This window comes from Octopus bimaculoides, chromosome 4 (genome assembly GCF_046866305.1).
Source record: "Octopus bimaculoides isolate indiv1 chromosome 4, ASM4686630v1, whole genome shotgun sequence".
NCBI lineage: Eukaryota > Metazoa > Mollusca > Cephalopoda > Octopoda > Octopodidae > Octopus > Octopus bimaculoides.
The window spans coordinates 16,877,917-16,895,417 of record NC_142931.1 but is presented as its reverse complement, the minus strand read 5'-3'; the positions used below and the strand labels follow the sequence as shown (position 1 = coordinate 16,895,417).

Below are 17,501 nucleotides of genomic sequence, written 5' to 3'. Positions count from 1 at the left end.
ATATAAACATAATTAAGGGATCAGCAACAGTTGCTTCACCACATACCAAAGTTCAGAAATAGCATGGTGTTTACATACCGAAGGGCTTGGTAAAAATTATTAATTATTAATTTATTAATAAATTAATAATCCTTTACCCTTTTATTTGTATATATATATATATATATATATATATATATATATATATATGTATATATATATATATATATATATAATTAAACAATAGGGTAAAAATTGGGTATTACATGTTTGTTTGACTGCTTCACATGACATTTTTCATTAAAACTTATTAAAACTTCAGAAGTTCTTACAACTTTGGTCATCATAATGCTTTGCTTTCATTAGTTTAATAAAAATTCCTCCTTGTAATGATTTTGCTTTCATTTTGTGATAGACAGCTATCATGCAGAAAATGCCAGCTTCCAAATCGTGTTTCCTGACAACTCTGTGGAGTTGTTACAATAAAAGGACGACTAAAATGTCCTTAATACTCCACACTGTTTCCATTCTTTTAAAGCAACGTAGTCCAGAAGGTGAATAAAAGAAAAGGATGGTGACAGACATTAAACTAGGGCAAAAGAGAAAGACAGAGCTAGAGGTAGATAGATAGATAGATAGATAGAGAGAGAGAGAGAGAGAGAGAGAGAGAGAGAGAGAGAGAGAGAGAGAGAAGAGAGGGGGAGAGATAGAGTATGATAGGAAAGCCAATAATTGGAGTGAGAGGGTGGTGGAGAAAAGGTTAATGGAACAGACAGTTATAGCAGAGAGTAATGGGAGAGAAACAGTGATGGCAGTTAAATGTTAGCAGTAAGGGAGTTAAGAAGGGATAGGTAGTAGTAGAGATGGGAAATGGGGAGTGATAGATGTCAGATCTTCCTTATATAGGCATTGGGATGGTAATAAGAAATTGTGTGATAAGGAGATTGATTGTATACTGAGAGATCGAATGCAATTCCGCATTACAAGACCGGTGTAGTACAATGAATAGAAGAGAAGGTAAGAGAGACAAAAGGGTATCGATGAGGCAAAGGGTAGGCAGACTGTGAAGATTTAATGGGACACTTAATGGGATTTACTAAGTGAGAGACTAAACAGAACTTAATAAACAGTGAGTGATTTGTTGACAGGAGAAGTGATAATATCACCACTTTGCTGCTCATGATTTTAGGGAAGTACAAATATAAACAAACATGCAGATACAGATACACACAGACATACACACACACACACACACACACACAAACACACACACAAACACACACACGCCTATGATGGGGTTATAGTAGAAGACACACAATGAGACTGAACTTGAAGCTAAGCTACATATATACATACATACACACACACATCATCATCATCATCGTCATTGTTTAACGTCCACTTTCCATGCTGGCATGGGTTGGATAGTTTCAATGAGGACTGGTGAGCCAGAGGCCGCACCAGGCTCAATCTGATCTGGCAAAGATAGTATCTATCTACCTCTATACCAGGGGTGGGAAACCCCCGCCTGCAGGCACAATTGCACCCACGGGCTGGTATACTCGTATGTACAAAATATAGTAAATTTTTCAATTATAAAATTTATACAATATTCATATGCCTATTTGCAACATAAGTCGCATTCCCTCTACAGCTTAAACAGTTAGACCTGAACAGAAAATCGTCCGACAATTGCCATTTGAATGGAAATTTTGTTTTCACTATAAAACACATATTGCTAGGTTTGTACCACCCCCTTGAGACCCAACTACACTCTAGCTGAAAAGTATAGAATACCTCATAAGTAGTATAAACATCTTAAATTCAGTGGCGGCATTAATGAACATGTTAGGCATTAATTTAATGTCTTAAACTTATCTTTATTATTGTGTCTCGAATTATATCATCATCATCATCATCGTTTAACGTCCGCTTTCCATGTTAGCATGGGTTGGACGATTTGACTGAGGACTGGTGAACCAGATGGCTACACCAGGCTCCAATCTGATTTGGCAGAGTTTCTACGGCTGGATGCCCTTCCTAACGCCAACCACTCTGAGAGTGTGGTGGGTGCTTTTACGTGCCACTGGTACGAGGGCCAGTTAGGCATTACAGGCAACGGCCACGCTCAAAATGGTGTATTTTACGTGCCACCTGCACAGGAGCCAGTCCAGCGGCACTGGCAATGATCTCGCTCGAATGTCTTTACACGTGCCAGGAAGGCGACGTTGGGCACAGGTGCAGTATTCCTAAAAATGCTCGGATTTCTAATCCTTCATCCATGTCTGTAGGAAACCTCAAACTTTTTTCTTTTTGTCTTTGTTTTATATTCTGTGTAACAGTTCATTTCTGCAGCAATTACTTCGAAAGAAAAAGTAACAAAAATAATCTAATGGTTTTGTTTCCTTGGAAAGACTGTGGCTAGGTCTAATATCTTTCTAAAAAGAACTAAGAAAAAAAGTTGTTAAATTCTTACTAGATCCAGCTACAAAATTCTTTTTTCCATTATTGCTATCAAAACTGTTGTTAGAATTTCTTCATCTTTGGACAAAGAAATATTCAATTCATAACCATACACATGACATAATTACCAAGGAAAGCAGTTGTTTAGAAATTATAGTAGCCAGGGTAAGAACAGGTGGGAAGAAGTTCAGAAGCTGGCACTTGTATTAGAACTGTGATGCTGCATGGTAGGGAGTCATTGGCCTTGAATACAGAAGTCTCGTGAAGGTTAGAAAGAAATGAAGCAAAGAAGGTCTAGTGAATATGTAATGTTAGTCTACAGATTTACACAGATATAAGAGTTAGAACTTGTGATCCATCCACGGACCTTTTTCTTTGGAAATTTTTGCCTGCCGCACTAAAAAGTTTCCCCACCCCTGTTCTATATATACATACATACATGAGACAAGCTTCTTTGAATTTCAGTTTACAAAATCCACACACAAGGCTTTGATCAGCCTGGGTCTATAGTTGAAAGATATTTACCCAAGGTGCTGTACAGTGGGACTGAACCCAAGACCACATCATTGAGAAGCAAGCTTCTTAACCACACATCCCTGAATGCATGAGAAAGAGACTCAATAGCTTCTTGATTATGGTATTATTGAGCTGTCAGTTTCTCTAAGATGTGTACAAGCAGTAGTAGTGGGAAGCAGTGACAATTATCCCCTTGTTACGAAATATCCACAATCTTTAAATCATTACTGCTCTCTGAATGACAGTCCACATCCTAATATTGAATACCTCATACTGTCTATTTCCTACAATAAATTCTACAACAAACTAGATTTTAAAACAGTATACCATCAGATTCAACTCCACGAAGAACATAAGCGATACACAAAATTTCAAGCTGACAAGCTGACAAGCTGTTTAATCAAATCTATAAGGTTACTGCTTGGTGTAACTAATGCCATAAGTGCTTTTCAAAGTTTGATGGATGATATAATTATTGACAATGATATCAAAGGATTTCATGTTTATCTCAACAATGATATTATTGTTAACAAACCTATTGAAGAGCATGATGGGAACTTAGCTCAATTTATTTCAGTTACTAAGAGACTCAACATTACTTTGAACAATGATAAATGTGTTCTCTGCCAAAACATCCATTTATTACCATGGATACTGTTATGACGTGGGTATACACATCTGGTGTAAAACGATATTACACAAATAAATAGTTGAATGTGATTATCTAAAGATAACCTATCGCAGAAATATACGTTAAAATACAGAACGCACCCTGTACTACTTGAACGTAGGTATGATACTCAGTATTCACTGTTCAACTACCGACTGTTAAACCAACACACATCGAACTAATACTGTCAACTATTCCCTGACAGTTCACTCAGTTCTTATCTATTGTTAGTCCACCTTCAGTCACGTAGGGGTGTTCAGGATCCTCTCATAACAGGTACCAAATAGAAATTTTTTTTTCAACTCGGTCCTAAAAGATAGAAACCCCTCATAGATTACTCAATCCCTAGCAATTCTAAACAACTACAACACTTGACTACAATTAAACATGTGGCTTTCTCTCTAGCCACAACACTTTCCATTTATTGTATAAATCTGCTGGAAAAATGATGAAGTGATGTTTTAAAGGAAATGCTCTATGTGATAAGGCCTGCTCTTTTGTGCTTCGTACTATGGCTAAAAGACTATTTAACTTTCAGCATAGTTTATCAATGTGGTAGTCTTTACTTGGATGGTGTTCTAAATCTGGATTAGTTTTGCTTGCAGGCTTTAACTCTAACTATAACTAGGAGCCAAAAGTTGGTTATATTAAACTGATGCCACTCATTATTACGTTTGTATAAGATACTCAGATGATCTTATCTGACACTGTTTCAACTAAAGATATAGCTAGTAGGAAGTCATGAAACTCTGGTTTCACTGAAAAGTGTTCCATTTGTGACTGCTGAAACGTTCACTTGTTGAGGTATGTTGCTCAAGCAAGCTACGAGTCTGTATGTTTTCTGCAATGATGTGTTAAGAAGTTACGCGAGCAAGAGCAATCTAATATTGATCTAGTTACTGAAGAGGAAAAAAAACAAAACAAGAAAGACAGAAAAAGAACAAGGAGAGGGAAAAAGCCCCTTTGTATAAGTAGTAGGGAAAGTATTTGAGAGAAGGAGTGGTGGCTTCATGCCAGGGACAAGCATAAACAAATATATGACTACCCTGTATTATATAAGGGTAGGTATCTATGAAATGTATATGGCTCATTTTTCTTGAGGTGTCTGGTCAATTGAAGATTCTGCTTTTACTTTTCAGTTCATTGAGTCATTGATTATTGATAGGTAAATCATCTAGTTGTGTATCCTTGATACAACAATATACATTGTTGGAATATTTACCAGTCTTTTCTGCTATACTTGTACATGGGTAGATTCTTTGGGAACATCTACAGGAATAGTGAAGATTATGTGACATATGAAAATGAAGCCAGCAGACAATTTGACAACCAGCTTGAAGTCAACATGGAGCAATCAACATGTCTTAATCAACTCCCATTGGATCTGGGCCAACCAAATCACCAAAGGCAAAGGGAGATATAATGTGGAATCCTGTTTCTGTGACTGTGTAACAGTCCAAATCATGAATCACCTGCTGGTTTGCCAATGTTGAACTCCTTTGCTGTTTGTATAATTTGCAAAATATCACAATGGATGCATAAGACTATAAAAACATGTAAAGACTTGATTTAGACACAAAATAATATAATACATAAATGTACTAAATACATGGTTTGCATGCAAAGCAGTGAAATAAGAATGGTCTTTTTACAGATCAAATATATCCCAAATATATTTGAGCTGATAGAATGTTTGTTTATTTCACCACACTGCTTTGTGAGCCATCTAAGTATTTTGTTCCAGTTGCCACAGTATGTTGTCAGTAGATAATTTTTACTTATTTCTTATAAGGAAGCAAAAATTTCTAGTCATTTTGGAGTTATCCTGCCTGGTATCTAATACTGATGAGCGCATAAAGAGCTTGAAGTACATATATTAGTCCATAGGGTCCACTTTGAAATTTATCCTTTTACATAAAGTGAAACATTTTCACCATGGTATACTGAAATAAGAATGGCCTTTTTACTGATCAAATATGTCCCAAACATTTGAATTGATCAAAAATAAATGTACTCATTTCCCTAAACTCATCCCACACATGCAAGCATGAAAAAAAAAAAGAAATATATATATATAAAACATTTAATAAAAAGATGGATAATATGTGAATAATTGGTGGAGTTCAAATTATATTTTGAGTAGATTCAACAGAGAAGCATATAAAGTAAGAGTTGAAGAGATAGGAATGATAAAAGGAGATATGAATATTATTGGTGTTTAACCCAGGGAACAGCTGTGAGCAAGACTTGATCACTCTATCTTATTTTCAGACAATACATCAGGACTATTATAAAAATTATCTCCTTTTTATTTCAAGATACTAGGGAGCATTTTCAGGAATATTTGAAAGCTTTTATTAAGAGCTTGAGTGATGATATAGAGACAACCTTGTATAAGAGGTGCTACATATAGAAGTCAAATGCTATATAGGGGTGAGTTGTTCTATGGAGGTGAGGGATTATGTAGGAATAAGATGTTACATAAAAGTAAGTGAGAAGCATACAATACAAGGTGTTCTGTATAGATGTGAACTGTTATAATATATAAAGGTGAGATGCTATATGTAGAAGTGGATGTTATATAGATGTGAAATGTTATATATAGAGGTGAGATGGTGTGTGTGTGTATGTGTATGTGTGTATATATACACACCTATATACACACATATATATATACACACACATATATATATTATACAGCATGTCCTAAAAGTCACTGATGGGTTTCAGTTTTTAATAACTTCCTTAACTCTATAAATAAATGCATGAATTTTTGATACAACACGAAGGACATAATGGAAATTAATATGCATAAGTCAAATTTTACAACACCACTACATCACATGAAAAATTATGTCGCTTAAATGGCAGCCATTTTCTGCTTTGCACACCCATGCTCTTTTCAAAACTTGCACCATAACACCCTCTAGAATTTCAGACCCCACTTCTCTGATTTCACTATTGATGTTCTCCTTCAGTTGCATCAGGGTCTCTGGTTTATTGACATAAATCCTCTCTTTTAGGTATCCCCACAAAGCTAGTCAAGTCTGGGGAATATGAAGGCCAGTTGACATTGCCATAGTGGGAGATTATTCTCGACATTTTTTCTTGTGGGAATACCTGAAAGATAGGGTTTACATCAACAAACTGGAGACCCTGCTGCAACTGAAGGAGAACATCAAAACAGAAATCAGAAAAGTGGGGTTTGAAACTCTTGAGGGTATTATGGTGCAAGCTTTGGAAAGAGCACGGGCATGTGAAGCCAAAAATGGCTGCCATTTAAACGGTGTCATTTTTCATATGTGATGTAGTGGTGTTGTAAATTTTGACTTATGCATATTAATTTCCATTATATCCTTCATATTGTCTCAAAATTTCATGCATTTATTTGTAAAGATAAGGAAGTTATTAAAAATTGAAACCCATCAGTGACTTTTGGGACACCCTGTATATCCATTACAGCCAGTCTTACCAAATGGTTTTGTGCTGGGGATTCAACGGAGTTTCAGGTCCAATTATGTAACCCTGCACTCATCAAAAGTAGCCGTTATGGAATGAAATATGGTGACTGCTCTATACTATTGGAGGTGGATAGACACGACTGTTACCTAACGCTTTGTGGAATCCCTAACACAAAACCAATTGGTAAGATTGATTGTAATAGTCGTATAATATTGTACACTTTGATTAGTACAACCATTCTATTGACAGATATATGAGTACATTTTTTCACAGCATAGACTCTTAGACAACTAACACATATACTCACATACACACACACATAAATATATATATATATATATATATATATATATATATATATATATTTATATATATACAGAGAGAGAGAGAGAGAGAGAGAGAGGTGAGATGGCACATAGAAGTATGACATTTATATATATATACATATATATATGTTTATACAGGTGAAATATTATATACAGAGTTAAGATATCAATATATACAAGTGAGGTGTTATGTAGAGGAAAGATGTTATATAGGAGTGACAAGATGTACAGAGGCAAGACATTATACAGAAGTAGGATGCTATACTTGGTTAAGGTGTTATAGAAAGAGTTGTGAAGTGATACAGAAGTGAAATGTTATATAGAGCTGTAATATTACATAGATATGAAATGATAAGTAGATGTGAAGTGTTAAGCAGTTGTGAAGTCTTATACACAGAGGTGTGTTGAAAGCAGAAAGGAGATGTTAGATGAGAGCTGTGATATTAGATTACAAAAAAATGTAAATAAAATTCTTACAAATGTTCACCAACAAAAGACACATTTTGGACATCATTTGGTAAGTGAGGTAATGGAACTGGTCCCCACATCTGTTCAATCTGCGTTGGCAGTGTAAACTTTTTGTAAGGTTTAACCTCAACAGTAAAATTGCAGGCAGTACATACTGGATTCGTAAAGTATCCTTTTATTTGAACAGTAATTTGTGGTGCTTCATCAAGTAATAATGTTTCTGAAAATGACTGACCTTCAGAGGCAAAATGAACTGTCTTCCAAAAGTCAAACATAGTTGTACCAAGAGAAACGTTGTTTCCACAGCAGGTCAAACCAACTTTTTTGTAGAGTGTTATAGTTAGATAAGAATTTTTGTGGGTGCTAATGTCATGTTTTATTAAGGCTTTTCCTTCCCATTCAGTATTAGGTCCATTGAGATGTTTAGTACATAAAAGATCTGCACCCTGGTAAAGTTTCAAAGCCAAATTAAATTTCCTTACTTCTTCTGGAATATTCTGTATAGACGCCTTTTCAACAACAAACATTGCATGCTTTGCACTTATTCTAAATAGGTTTTCCTTAGTGATTTTATAAAGTTTTCTCTCCGGTGGTTCCCCACGATACATTGCTCCGTACATAGAAAATGTTTCATTGTAGGTTTTGATCCAAAGATTTCTAGTTTCAATATCTGAGAGGCTTAGTTTTGAATTTGGACTGCGATCATTGACAGTGTCATCATGATTGAAGACCCTGTTAAATAATTTCTTTGTGTCTTTTTGATAATTGTTTGGGTGGAGCTGGTGACTGTGCCAAATAAGGTCAATATCGTAGCATGGTACCAGAAAGGTGGCTGGATTCTTCTGTTTCAAATGCAAGTATTTTTTGTATCGTATAATAGCTTGTTTGAGGAACCTGTAGTCTGTATAGTGAGGTAGAGAAACTTGGTAAAGGAAAACTCTCTGACGTGCAGCAGCAGCTACAATATCATAGCTTAGTTGGGATTTATATTCAGGGCATGGCTCATTAGAATTGGGCGGAATATCAAATGGCTCATTAGGGTAAGCTTTTGTCCACAGTTCTCTACTTTTTTGTAGTTTGTTTTGCCGAACTTGTTCTGAGTAGAGAGCATGATTAACTAATTTACCAACTATTCTGTCACAGTCTTCTGCATATGCTAGTGGTGCCAGCATATGACAGTGCCATACCCATTCAATATCCAATGGAGCTGGAATGAAATCATGTTTGGAAGCTAGAGGCAACCAAAGTATTTCATATCTGTAAAGAGTTCGTTTTAGAAAAGCAGGTTCATAAAGTTCAGGATATTGGTTAACATTGTTCAAGAAGCTTATTTGGTGGTTAGCTGCTTCTTCAAGAGCCACACTCAGGTGTATCTTCTCAAAATGTTCTTTTGACATTCTGTAAAATAAAAAAAAAAGAATAATAAGAATTGGTTATTAGAGAAACTTGTCATCATAACATCTGAAAATAAAAAAAATATTTGTATGTTACATACATAAGTGCAAGAATGGCTATGTGGTTAACGCACTCACTTTGCAAACATATAGTGTTTTGGGTTCAATTCCACTGTGTGGTACTTTAGGCAAATGTCTTCTACTATAGCCCCAGGCAGACCAATGCTTTGTGAGAAAAGTTGGCAGATGGAAACTATATGGAAGCCTATCATATATATATATATATATATATATATATATATATATAATGTGAATGTATGTGTGTGTGTGTGTTTGAGTTTCATTCACTACCAATTGACAACTGGTGTTGCTTTGTTTACCTCCAGGTAGATTAGCGGTTAGGCAAAAGTGATCAATAGAATAAGAACCTGGCTTTAAAAAGTATGTACTTGACTTAAACCCTACAAAGCAGTGCCCCAGTATGGTAACAGCTCAATGACTGGAACATAAAAAACATCTCTGCCATGATGTGGTGGAAAAACCTCCCACAGGTTATTCTACTGCATCCTGTCACTGGTGAACTTGAGCTGCTAGTAACAGTGTCTTCATGTAACTAATGTTTTCAGTTACCAGTATGGTTTGAACTTGTGCTCATTACATGCTAGCTGTTGAGTCATTTATTAAGAATGGTGAATCTAGGCGGTTATTATTATTATTATTATTTTTTTTTTGCTGCTTTCTGTACATAAGTGATAAAGAAAAATGGTAAGGTTTGGAATCCAAGGAAACTGGTGAGAACTTGAATTCATCAAGAGCAATTTAATCTAAGGAAGATTTTGTAGAACAGAAGTTCTCAATCATTGAAAATAGCTGGTATAAAAGAATTGTGGAGTGATAAAACAGTTGAGGAAAGATCAAGGACTATGATGAAAGCAAAGGGTGACCATTTTGAATTGCAAATATATGTAAAATATTGCTGATAAATATAACAACTAACCTGTAAAGTTTCATTAACTCAAACCTAAAATTCTTTATTTTATGGTAAAATGAATCGTTGGTGGATATATATGCCATATCCAGTAAATGGTAAAATATGTATAATTAAAAGTGGTTATAATGAAATATCTTTGGAAAGCACTCTCTTTTATTCCTAAGAAAATTATTGTCCAAGATTAAAGAATTTTAAATTGACCATTCTTTTATATCACTTTACTTTTTTTGGAATTTCTCTGTATTCATTATTGAGAATACAATTGTAAATATAAGCTTTACAATATCTCTTCATCTGGCAAACATCTGTTGCTTTGTCAGATATTTTAGCTACCAAGTAGCTTTATTCCTCTATATTTCTTAAACTCATCATTCTAATTTTAATATTAATCAATAAATTTTTTACATGCTTAATGGGATCAATATTTTTTTCCTTCTGTCTGGTATTATATGACAATTTCATTAGAACTGAGACATTTCTCATAATATAGCACGTTTCAGCTAAGTTCAAGGAATTTAATGAAACCAAAGCACTGGCTTTAGTGTGAATCAATAAAATATATAATATAAAGATACTGTTATTATATGTCAGCAGTCATAATACAAATCTGTTTAACACATTAACCATTTTGTGACTATAATTCTATAATGAAAAACTGTCTCTTTGTGTATCAATTAATTTTGAAAATAACCAAAAATTTTGAGAGATTTTGTAAAATAATGTTTCAGTTATTAAGTTGATATTGGAAGTACTGTCATCATCATCATCATCAACATCAGCATCATCATCTAGTGCATAGTAGCCATCAAATTGGCATTATGCATTAGCAAGACTTTAGGTGAATAGTCAGTGAGTACCAGTGTCGCCTTACTGGCACTTGTGCTGGTGACACGTGAAAAAGCATTCAAGCGAGGTCATTGCCAGTGCCGCTGGACTGGCTCCTGTGCAGGTGGCACGTAAAAAACACCATTTTGAGTGTGGCTGTTGCCAGTACCGCCTGACTGGCCCTCATGCTGGTGGCACTTAAAAGCACCCACTACACTCTCGGAATGGTTGGCATTAGGAAGGGCATCCAGCTGTAGAAACTCTGCTAGATCAGATTGGAGCTTGGTGCAGCCATCTGGTTCACCAGTCCTCAGTCAAATCGTCCAACCCATGGTATTATTTCTATCAGGCACTTTTTCCAAACCCCTAAGTTACAAGGATGTAAAACGCACCAACACCAGTTGTCAAGTAATGGTGGGGGACAAACACAGACACACACATGATGGGCTTCTTTTAGTTTCCATTTACCAAATCCACTCACAAGGCTTTGATTGGCCTAAAGTTACAGTAGAAGATACTTGCCCATAGTGCCACACAGTAGGACTGAACCCAGACCCATGTGATTAGCATGTAAGCTTCTTACCACGCAGCAATGCTTGTGTAGAAAAAATTGATCATCATCGTCGTTTTAATATTGACTTTTCCATGCTTTTATAGGTCAGACAGAATTTGTTGTGGTGGATTTTCTATGGCTGGATGTTCTTTTTGTGGCTAATCCTTACCTGTTTCTTAGCCAGGTAACATTTCTCCTTGGCCAGACAGGTTTTACATTAAAGACTGGAAATAAAAGACCTTTTTGTTTAATGATGACACTCCTCTACAATCATCATGTGATGTCAAAACAAGGTACACACCTACACATATACCCACACACCCACCCATGCACACATTTATACAAGAGGGATAAGTTTATACATACATACATATATATATATATATATATATATATATATTAATAGTAATGGTATGACAACAAAAGAATGAATGAGACCTCAATATTATGTAAATAGAGGAATTTATCTGTAATATAATATGTGACAGTTATTTGGTTGTTATAATAAAACTTGGAGTTTTATCATGGTAATGTATACACATGCAAATGTATTCAAAGTTGTTTGTCAAGTGTATTGAATGGAATCAATTATAAAATTAAATTAAATTGCTAAAAATATTATAAGCATACATAACATCGAGCGAAGTTGTTGCCATTGCCGCTGGACTGGCTCCTGTGCAGGTGGCACGTAAAATACACCATTTTGAGCGTGGGCATTGCCAGTACCGCCTGACTGGCCTTCGTGCCGGTGGCATGTAAAAGCACCCACTACACTCTTGGAGTGGTTGGCGTTAGGAAGGGCATCCAGCTGTAGAAACACTGCCACATCAGATTGGGGCCTGGTGCAGCCATCTGGTTTCACCAGTCCTCAGTCAAGTCGTCCAACCCATACTAGCATGGAAGGCAGACGCTAATCGATTATGATGATCATGATGTGTGTGTGTGTGTGTGTGTGCCTGTATAGACCTCTGGTGATATGCTGTGCATGAGAAGACTCATCAGGCCAAGTGAAATTGTAGTTGTGGCCATGCTGGTGTCATGTAAATGGCACCCATGGAATCGTAGTCATGGCCATTGCCGGTGCCATGTAAATGGTGCCCATGAAATCTGAGTTAGGCCATTGTTGGTGCCTTGTAAATGGTACCTGTGAATCATAATCATAGTCGTGGTCCTTGACAGTGCTATGTAAATGGTACCCATGAATTGTAGTTGTGGTTGCTGCCGGTGCCATGCAAATGGCACCCATGAATCATAGTCATGGTCAATGCTGGTGTCACGTAAATGGCACTCATGCTAGTGGCACGTAAAAGCACCCATTATACTCCTGGAGTGGTTGGTGTTAGGAAGAGCATCTAGCTGTAAAAACCTTGCCAGATCAGACTGGAACCTGGTGCAGCTCTCTGGCTCATCAATTCCAGTGAAACTGTCTAACCCATGCCAGCATGGCAAGTGGACGTTAAATGATGATGATGATGATATATGATGGAATCTGCTATCAAAGGTGGCATATGAGCATTCAGTTTTTGCTGAATGACTTACACTAATGATTTGTTTATAGCAATCTAATGCATGTGCTGTACATTAGATCACTCCTTCCATCAATTTGATGTCACCTGAACAGGTACACAGTATATCACACATCAGGTATTGAAGTGATCACAGAGTAATGTGAGATGAAGTGTTTTGCTCAAGAACATAATGCACCACCTGATCCAGGAATTGAAACAATGATCTCCTGATGATGAGTGCAACATCTTAACTGCTAGATCACGTGCCTGCACACACACACACACACACACACACACACACACACACACACACGCACACACGCACACGCGCGCGCACACATCTATACTTAGCAGAGATAAAAGCATCCTGAATATTATTTTAGCAAGTTTAAAGTGATTTCTTTTGTGCTGTAAACCATTTCTGTGGTGCCCCTCTCCTTCCCTTCATGCCCTAAGCATGTGCTTATTTTGCTTAATGGTTAATCCAGCACTGGAAGTGGATGTAGCTGATAAGACTGATATGAAATAGACAGATCCTGTGGTACTCAGGACACTCAAAGTGAACCCAAACAACAGCCACTGGGTGTTGATGACAGCATCTTCTCCTCTCTTCACACAGTCCCCTGCATTCAGTTTCAAAGGGCTCAGATTCAGCATCGCACACAGACTTCCATGCCTTCTGGTTAACAGCCAGGGCCTCTAACCAACTGGGAGGAACACCGCATAAAATGAGAGACCACTTGGAATGGTTATGAAAATGAAATTTTAGATATCCATGAGGTCTACCGCCAATTTTCATCTCACCATTGTAATGTCCTCTTTAAAGACATATCAGACATTCATACTTTCCATGTTTCAATAAATTTTCTATGCAAAGAATTCTGGTTATTGTTGGCATATATATCGCCTACTTTAAACTGTAAAATTATTTTAATGAAATTTAGTAAAATAATTGCAATTCTAAATTTCAGGAAGAATTATCTTTATTTTAACAACAGCTGACTTCTATTTTATTAAATGAAATATTTGCCAACTTTAGTTCAGCATTTTTCTGTCATCAATTTTGTATCTTGTTCTTTCATTTATCATAATCTAATATTTTGTTAACCAAATTAGATTTATTTTGAAAATGTGTGTGTGAGAGAGAGAGAGAGAGAGAGAAAGAGAGAGAGAGAGAGAGAGAGAGAGAGAGAGAGAGGAGAGAGAGAGAGAGAGAGAGAGAGAGAGAGAGAGAGAGAGAGAGAGAGAGAGAGAGATTAAATAAATGACTATATAGACAGACAGATGCATAAATGTTGTTTTGCTGATTATTATCATTATTATTATTATTATTATTACCTCCACCTTAGCAAAGGCAGAGGTATTGTTTTCGGTCATGTTTGTCTGTTTGTCTGGAGACAAGATATCTCAAGAACTGCTGGTTGGATTTGGATGAAACTTTCAGGGAGGTTTGGCCATGCGACTGGTACAAACTGATTAAATTTTCGGATTGATCCAATATTGGACAAAAATTCTGGATTATTTTCCCGTTTTTATTACTTAATTATTGAGAGCAGTTGGGTTCATTTTTACTATTCTTGTTCATGAGAATAATCAAGTTTATTTCAGATATTCTCATTTTAAAAATCATCTCTGGCTAATTGTTGAGAGGACGTTGGTATTGTCTTGGCAGAGGCTTGCGCTCTTTGAGTGCTCTTGTTGTTATTAATATTATTATTAAGGCAGTAACCTGGCAGAACCATTGGCATGCCAGGCAAATAGCTTTGTCACATTTTGTCTGTCTTTATGGTCTAAGTTCAAATGCTGCCAAGGTTGACTTTGCCTTTTATCCTTTCAGAGTTGATAAAATAAATACCAGCTGAACACTGTGGTTGATGTGATCCTTTTAATCCCTCCTCTGAAATTGCTGGCCTTCTATTTTTTAAATACTGGCACTTGTTCTATCAATCCCTTTTGCCAAACTGTTAAGTTACAATAACATAAATCAACCAACACTGGTTGTCAATCAGTGGCTTAAGAGACAAACCAAACACAAGAATACACACACATATAAATACAATGGGCTTCCACACAATTTCCATCAACCAAATTCGTTCACAAAGCATTGGTCGACCCAGGGTTATAATAGAAGACATCTGCCCAAAGTGCTCACTGGTGGGACTGAACCTGAAACCACAAGGTTGTCAAGTAAGCTTCTTAACCACACAGCCATACTTGCACCTTTTATTTCTAACTTTTGCAACAGTTTCACAGATAATTTACAAATCTTTCAATATGCGAATTTCTCTTTGATTCCTTTTATTTTCATAAATCAGCAGCATTTGATAATTCTTGATCATTCCATTTTACCATATTTTTGTGCTTTTACAATTGTGAGCTGAATATGCTGATCACTGAGCCACAGACTTTTCATGTCAAAGGTATAATAGGCGTAATCGTCCTGTGTTTTCCCAGCCTACATTATCCAACATGTCCTTTCTGTTTTAAGATGGTAAAGAGTGTTGTTTGAGGGAGATTTGACTGCTATTTCTAACATATTAAGTGATGATGTGGGTCAGTGGTTCTCAACCAGGGTCCATATAAGATTTTGGGGGTCCAAAAAAGCAAAATAGTAAATAGGGTCCACAACAGTATTTTATGGGTCCATGAAAAAATTTTGCTTTAAATGTATTTGATGTTTTACATAGTTCAAACTACATCAGTGAATGCGTGATGAGCAAAGTAACAATTTTGAAATAAGTATCTATAATATTACAGTTCTATATTTAAGAGATGAGGAATTATGTACATTATTTACATTTGACGGATATTTGTCCTCATCTTGTTTGTTGTTAACACAACGTTTCGGCTAATATACCCTCCAGCCTTCATCGGGTGCCTTGGGGGAAATTTGGAACCTGGGTTCTCATTCCTAAAGTATTATGTTATTATTATTATCATTATTCAGGTCACTGCCTAGAATCGAACTTGGAATCTTGGGGTTAGTAGTCCGTGCTCTTAACCACTAGGAATGAGAACTCAAGTTCGAAATTTCCTCAAGACACCTGATGAAGGCTGGAGGGTATATCAGCCGAAACGTTGTGTTAACAACAAAAACAAGATGAGGATAAATATCCATCAAATGTAAATAATGTATATCTATAATATTAGTTATTAAACAATGAATGGCTAGAGGCATAGGCACCTGAATAAAATAGTAATCAAAGGGGTCCATAGATAAAATGTGGGTGGGAACCACTGATGTAGATGCTCTGTCACTGGGTCATATAAGTAAGGGGTTATATATATAGATACGGAAGATACCTCTTTGGTTTGGTCAATCAATGCAAGTCATCAGAGCTGATCGAGTACAGCAGCACCTGTTGATCAATTGGAGGCTTAGGGAATTCACACCCCTTCATCAATGTTATGCTTTATTCTAGGCAGTATTTGATCTGGAAATATATACTACAATGCTCTGAGAAATGGATTTCGGAAAATATCTAGTTAGTTTGCATTGATGAGTTGTAATCTATTGTCCTTCGCTGAGAAAGAAAAGAAGAGAGAAAACAAAGTTTTTTTGAGGAACATAGACAAATTCAGTTATATTGAATATCATACAAAATAAATTCTTGGTTTATTAAAATTACTTCTGCCTCTGGAGGATGTGTCATAATTACCAAATGACAATTAAGACCAGCTTCACTTGAGAAGGGGAGGTAACCTCAAGATTCAAGAATTCTTCAAAATAGACCATTGCCAGTACTGCCTGACTGGCCCTCGTGCTGGTGGCACGTAAAAGCACCCACTACACTCTCGGAGTGGTTGGCATTAGGAAGGGCATCCAGCTGTAGAAAATCTGCCAGACCAGATTGGAGCCTGGTGCAGCCTTCTGGTTCGCCAGTCCTCAGTCAAATCGTCCAACCCATGCTAGCATGGAAAGCAGACGTTAAACGACGATGATGATGATGATGATGAGACATACCTTTAAGAAAAAGAACAGGCTTATTGTCTGGAGATAAGAGGACAGTCATGAACATGTTTCTGGCTCATTAGCCTTCATCAGTACAACAACTGTCTGTCCTTATCTCCTGTAGCAAAAAGACTCGGACATACAAAAACGAGTAGAGAACATTAATGGCCTACGTAATTTACCTTTTATTTTTTACTTGTTTCACTCATGCTGGGGCACTGCCTTGAGGGGTTTTAGTTGAACAAATCAACCCTAATACTTCTTTTTTTTGAAACCTGATATTTATTCTGTCAATCTCTTATGCTGAACTATTAAGTTACAGATGTAAACAAACCAGCACCAGTTGTCAAGTGGTGGTGGTGGTGGTGGGGGGGGGGAGCACCAACATACATAA

The 17,501-nt window shown here is 36.4% G+C and overlaps 1 protein-coding gene across 6 annotated transcripts in view; it reads right to left on the bottom strand.

Moving 5' to 3' along the window:
- LOC106883437 (uncharacterized) overlaps positions 1–17,501 on the bottom strand; it is a 152,392-nt gene that overhangs the window by 12,339 nt on the left and 122,552 nt on the right. For 4 of the 6 annotated variants that reach the window (XM_052966907.2, XM_052966909.2, XM_052966908.2 and 1 more), the window contains one exon: positions 7,894–9,282. In XM_052966907.2, coding sequence (XP_052822867.1) covers positions 7,894–9,282 — 1,389 coding nt within the window. Of the gene's footprint in view, positions 1–7,893; positions 9,283–16,458 lie in introns of all 6 variants that reach the window. The other 2 variants (XM_089350382.1, XM_089350381.1) reach the window with 2 other exon arrangements.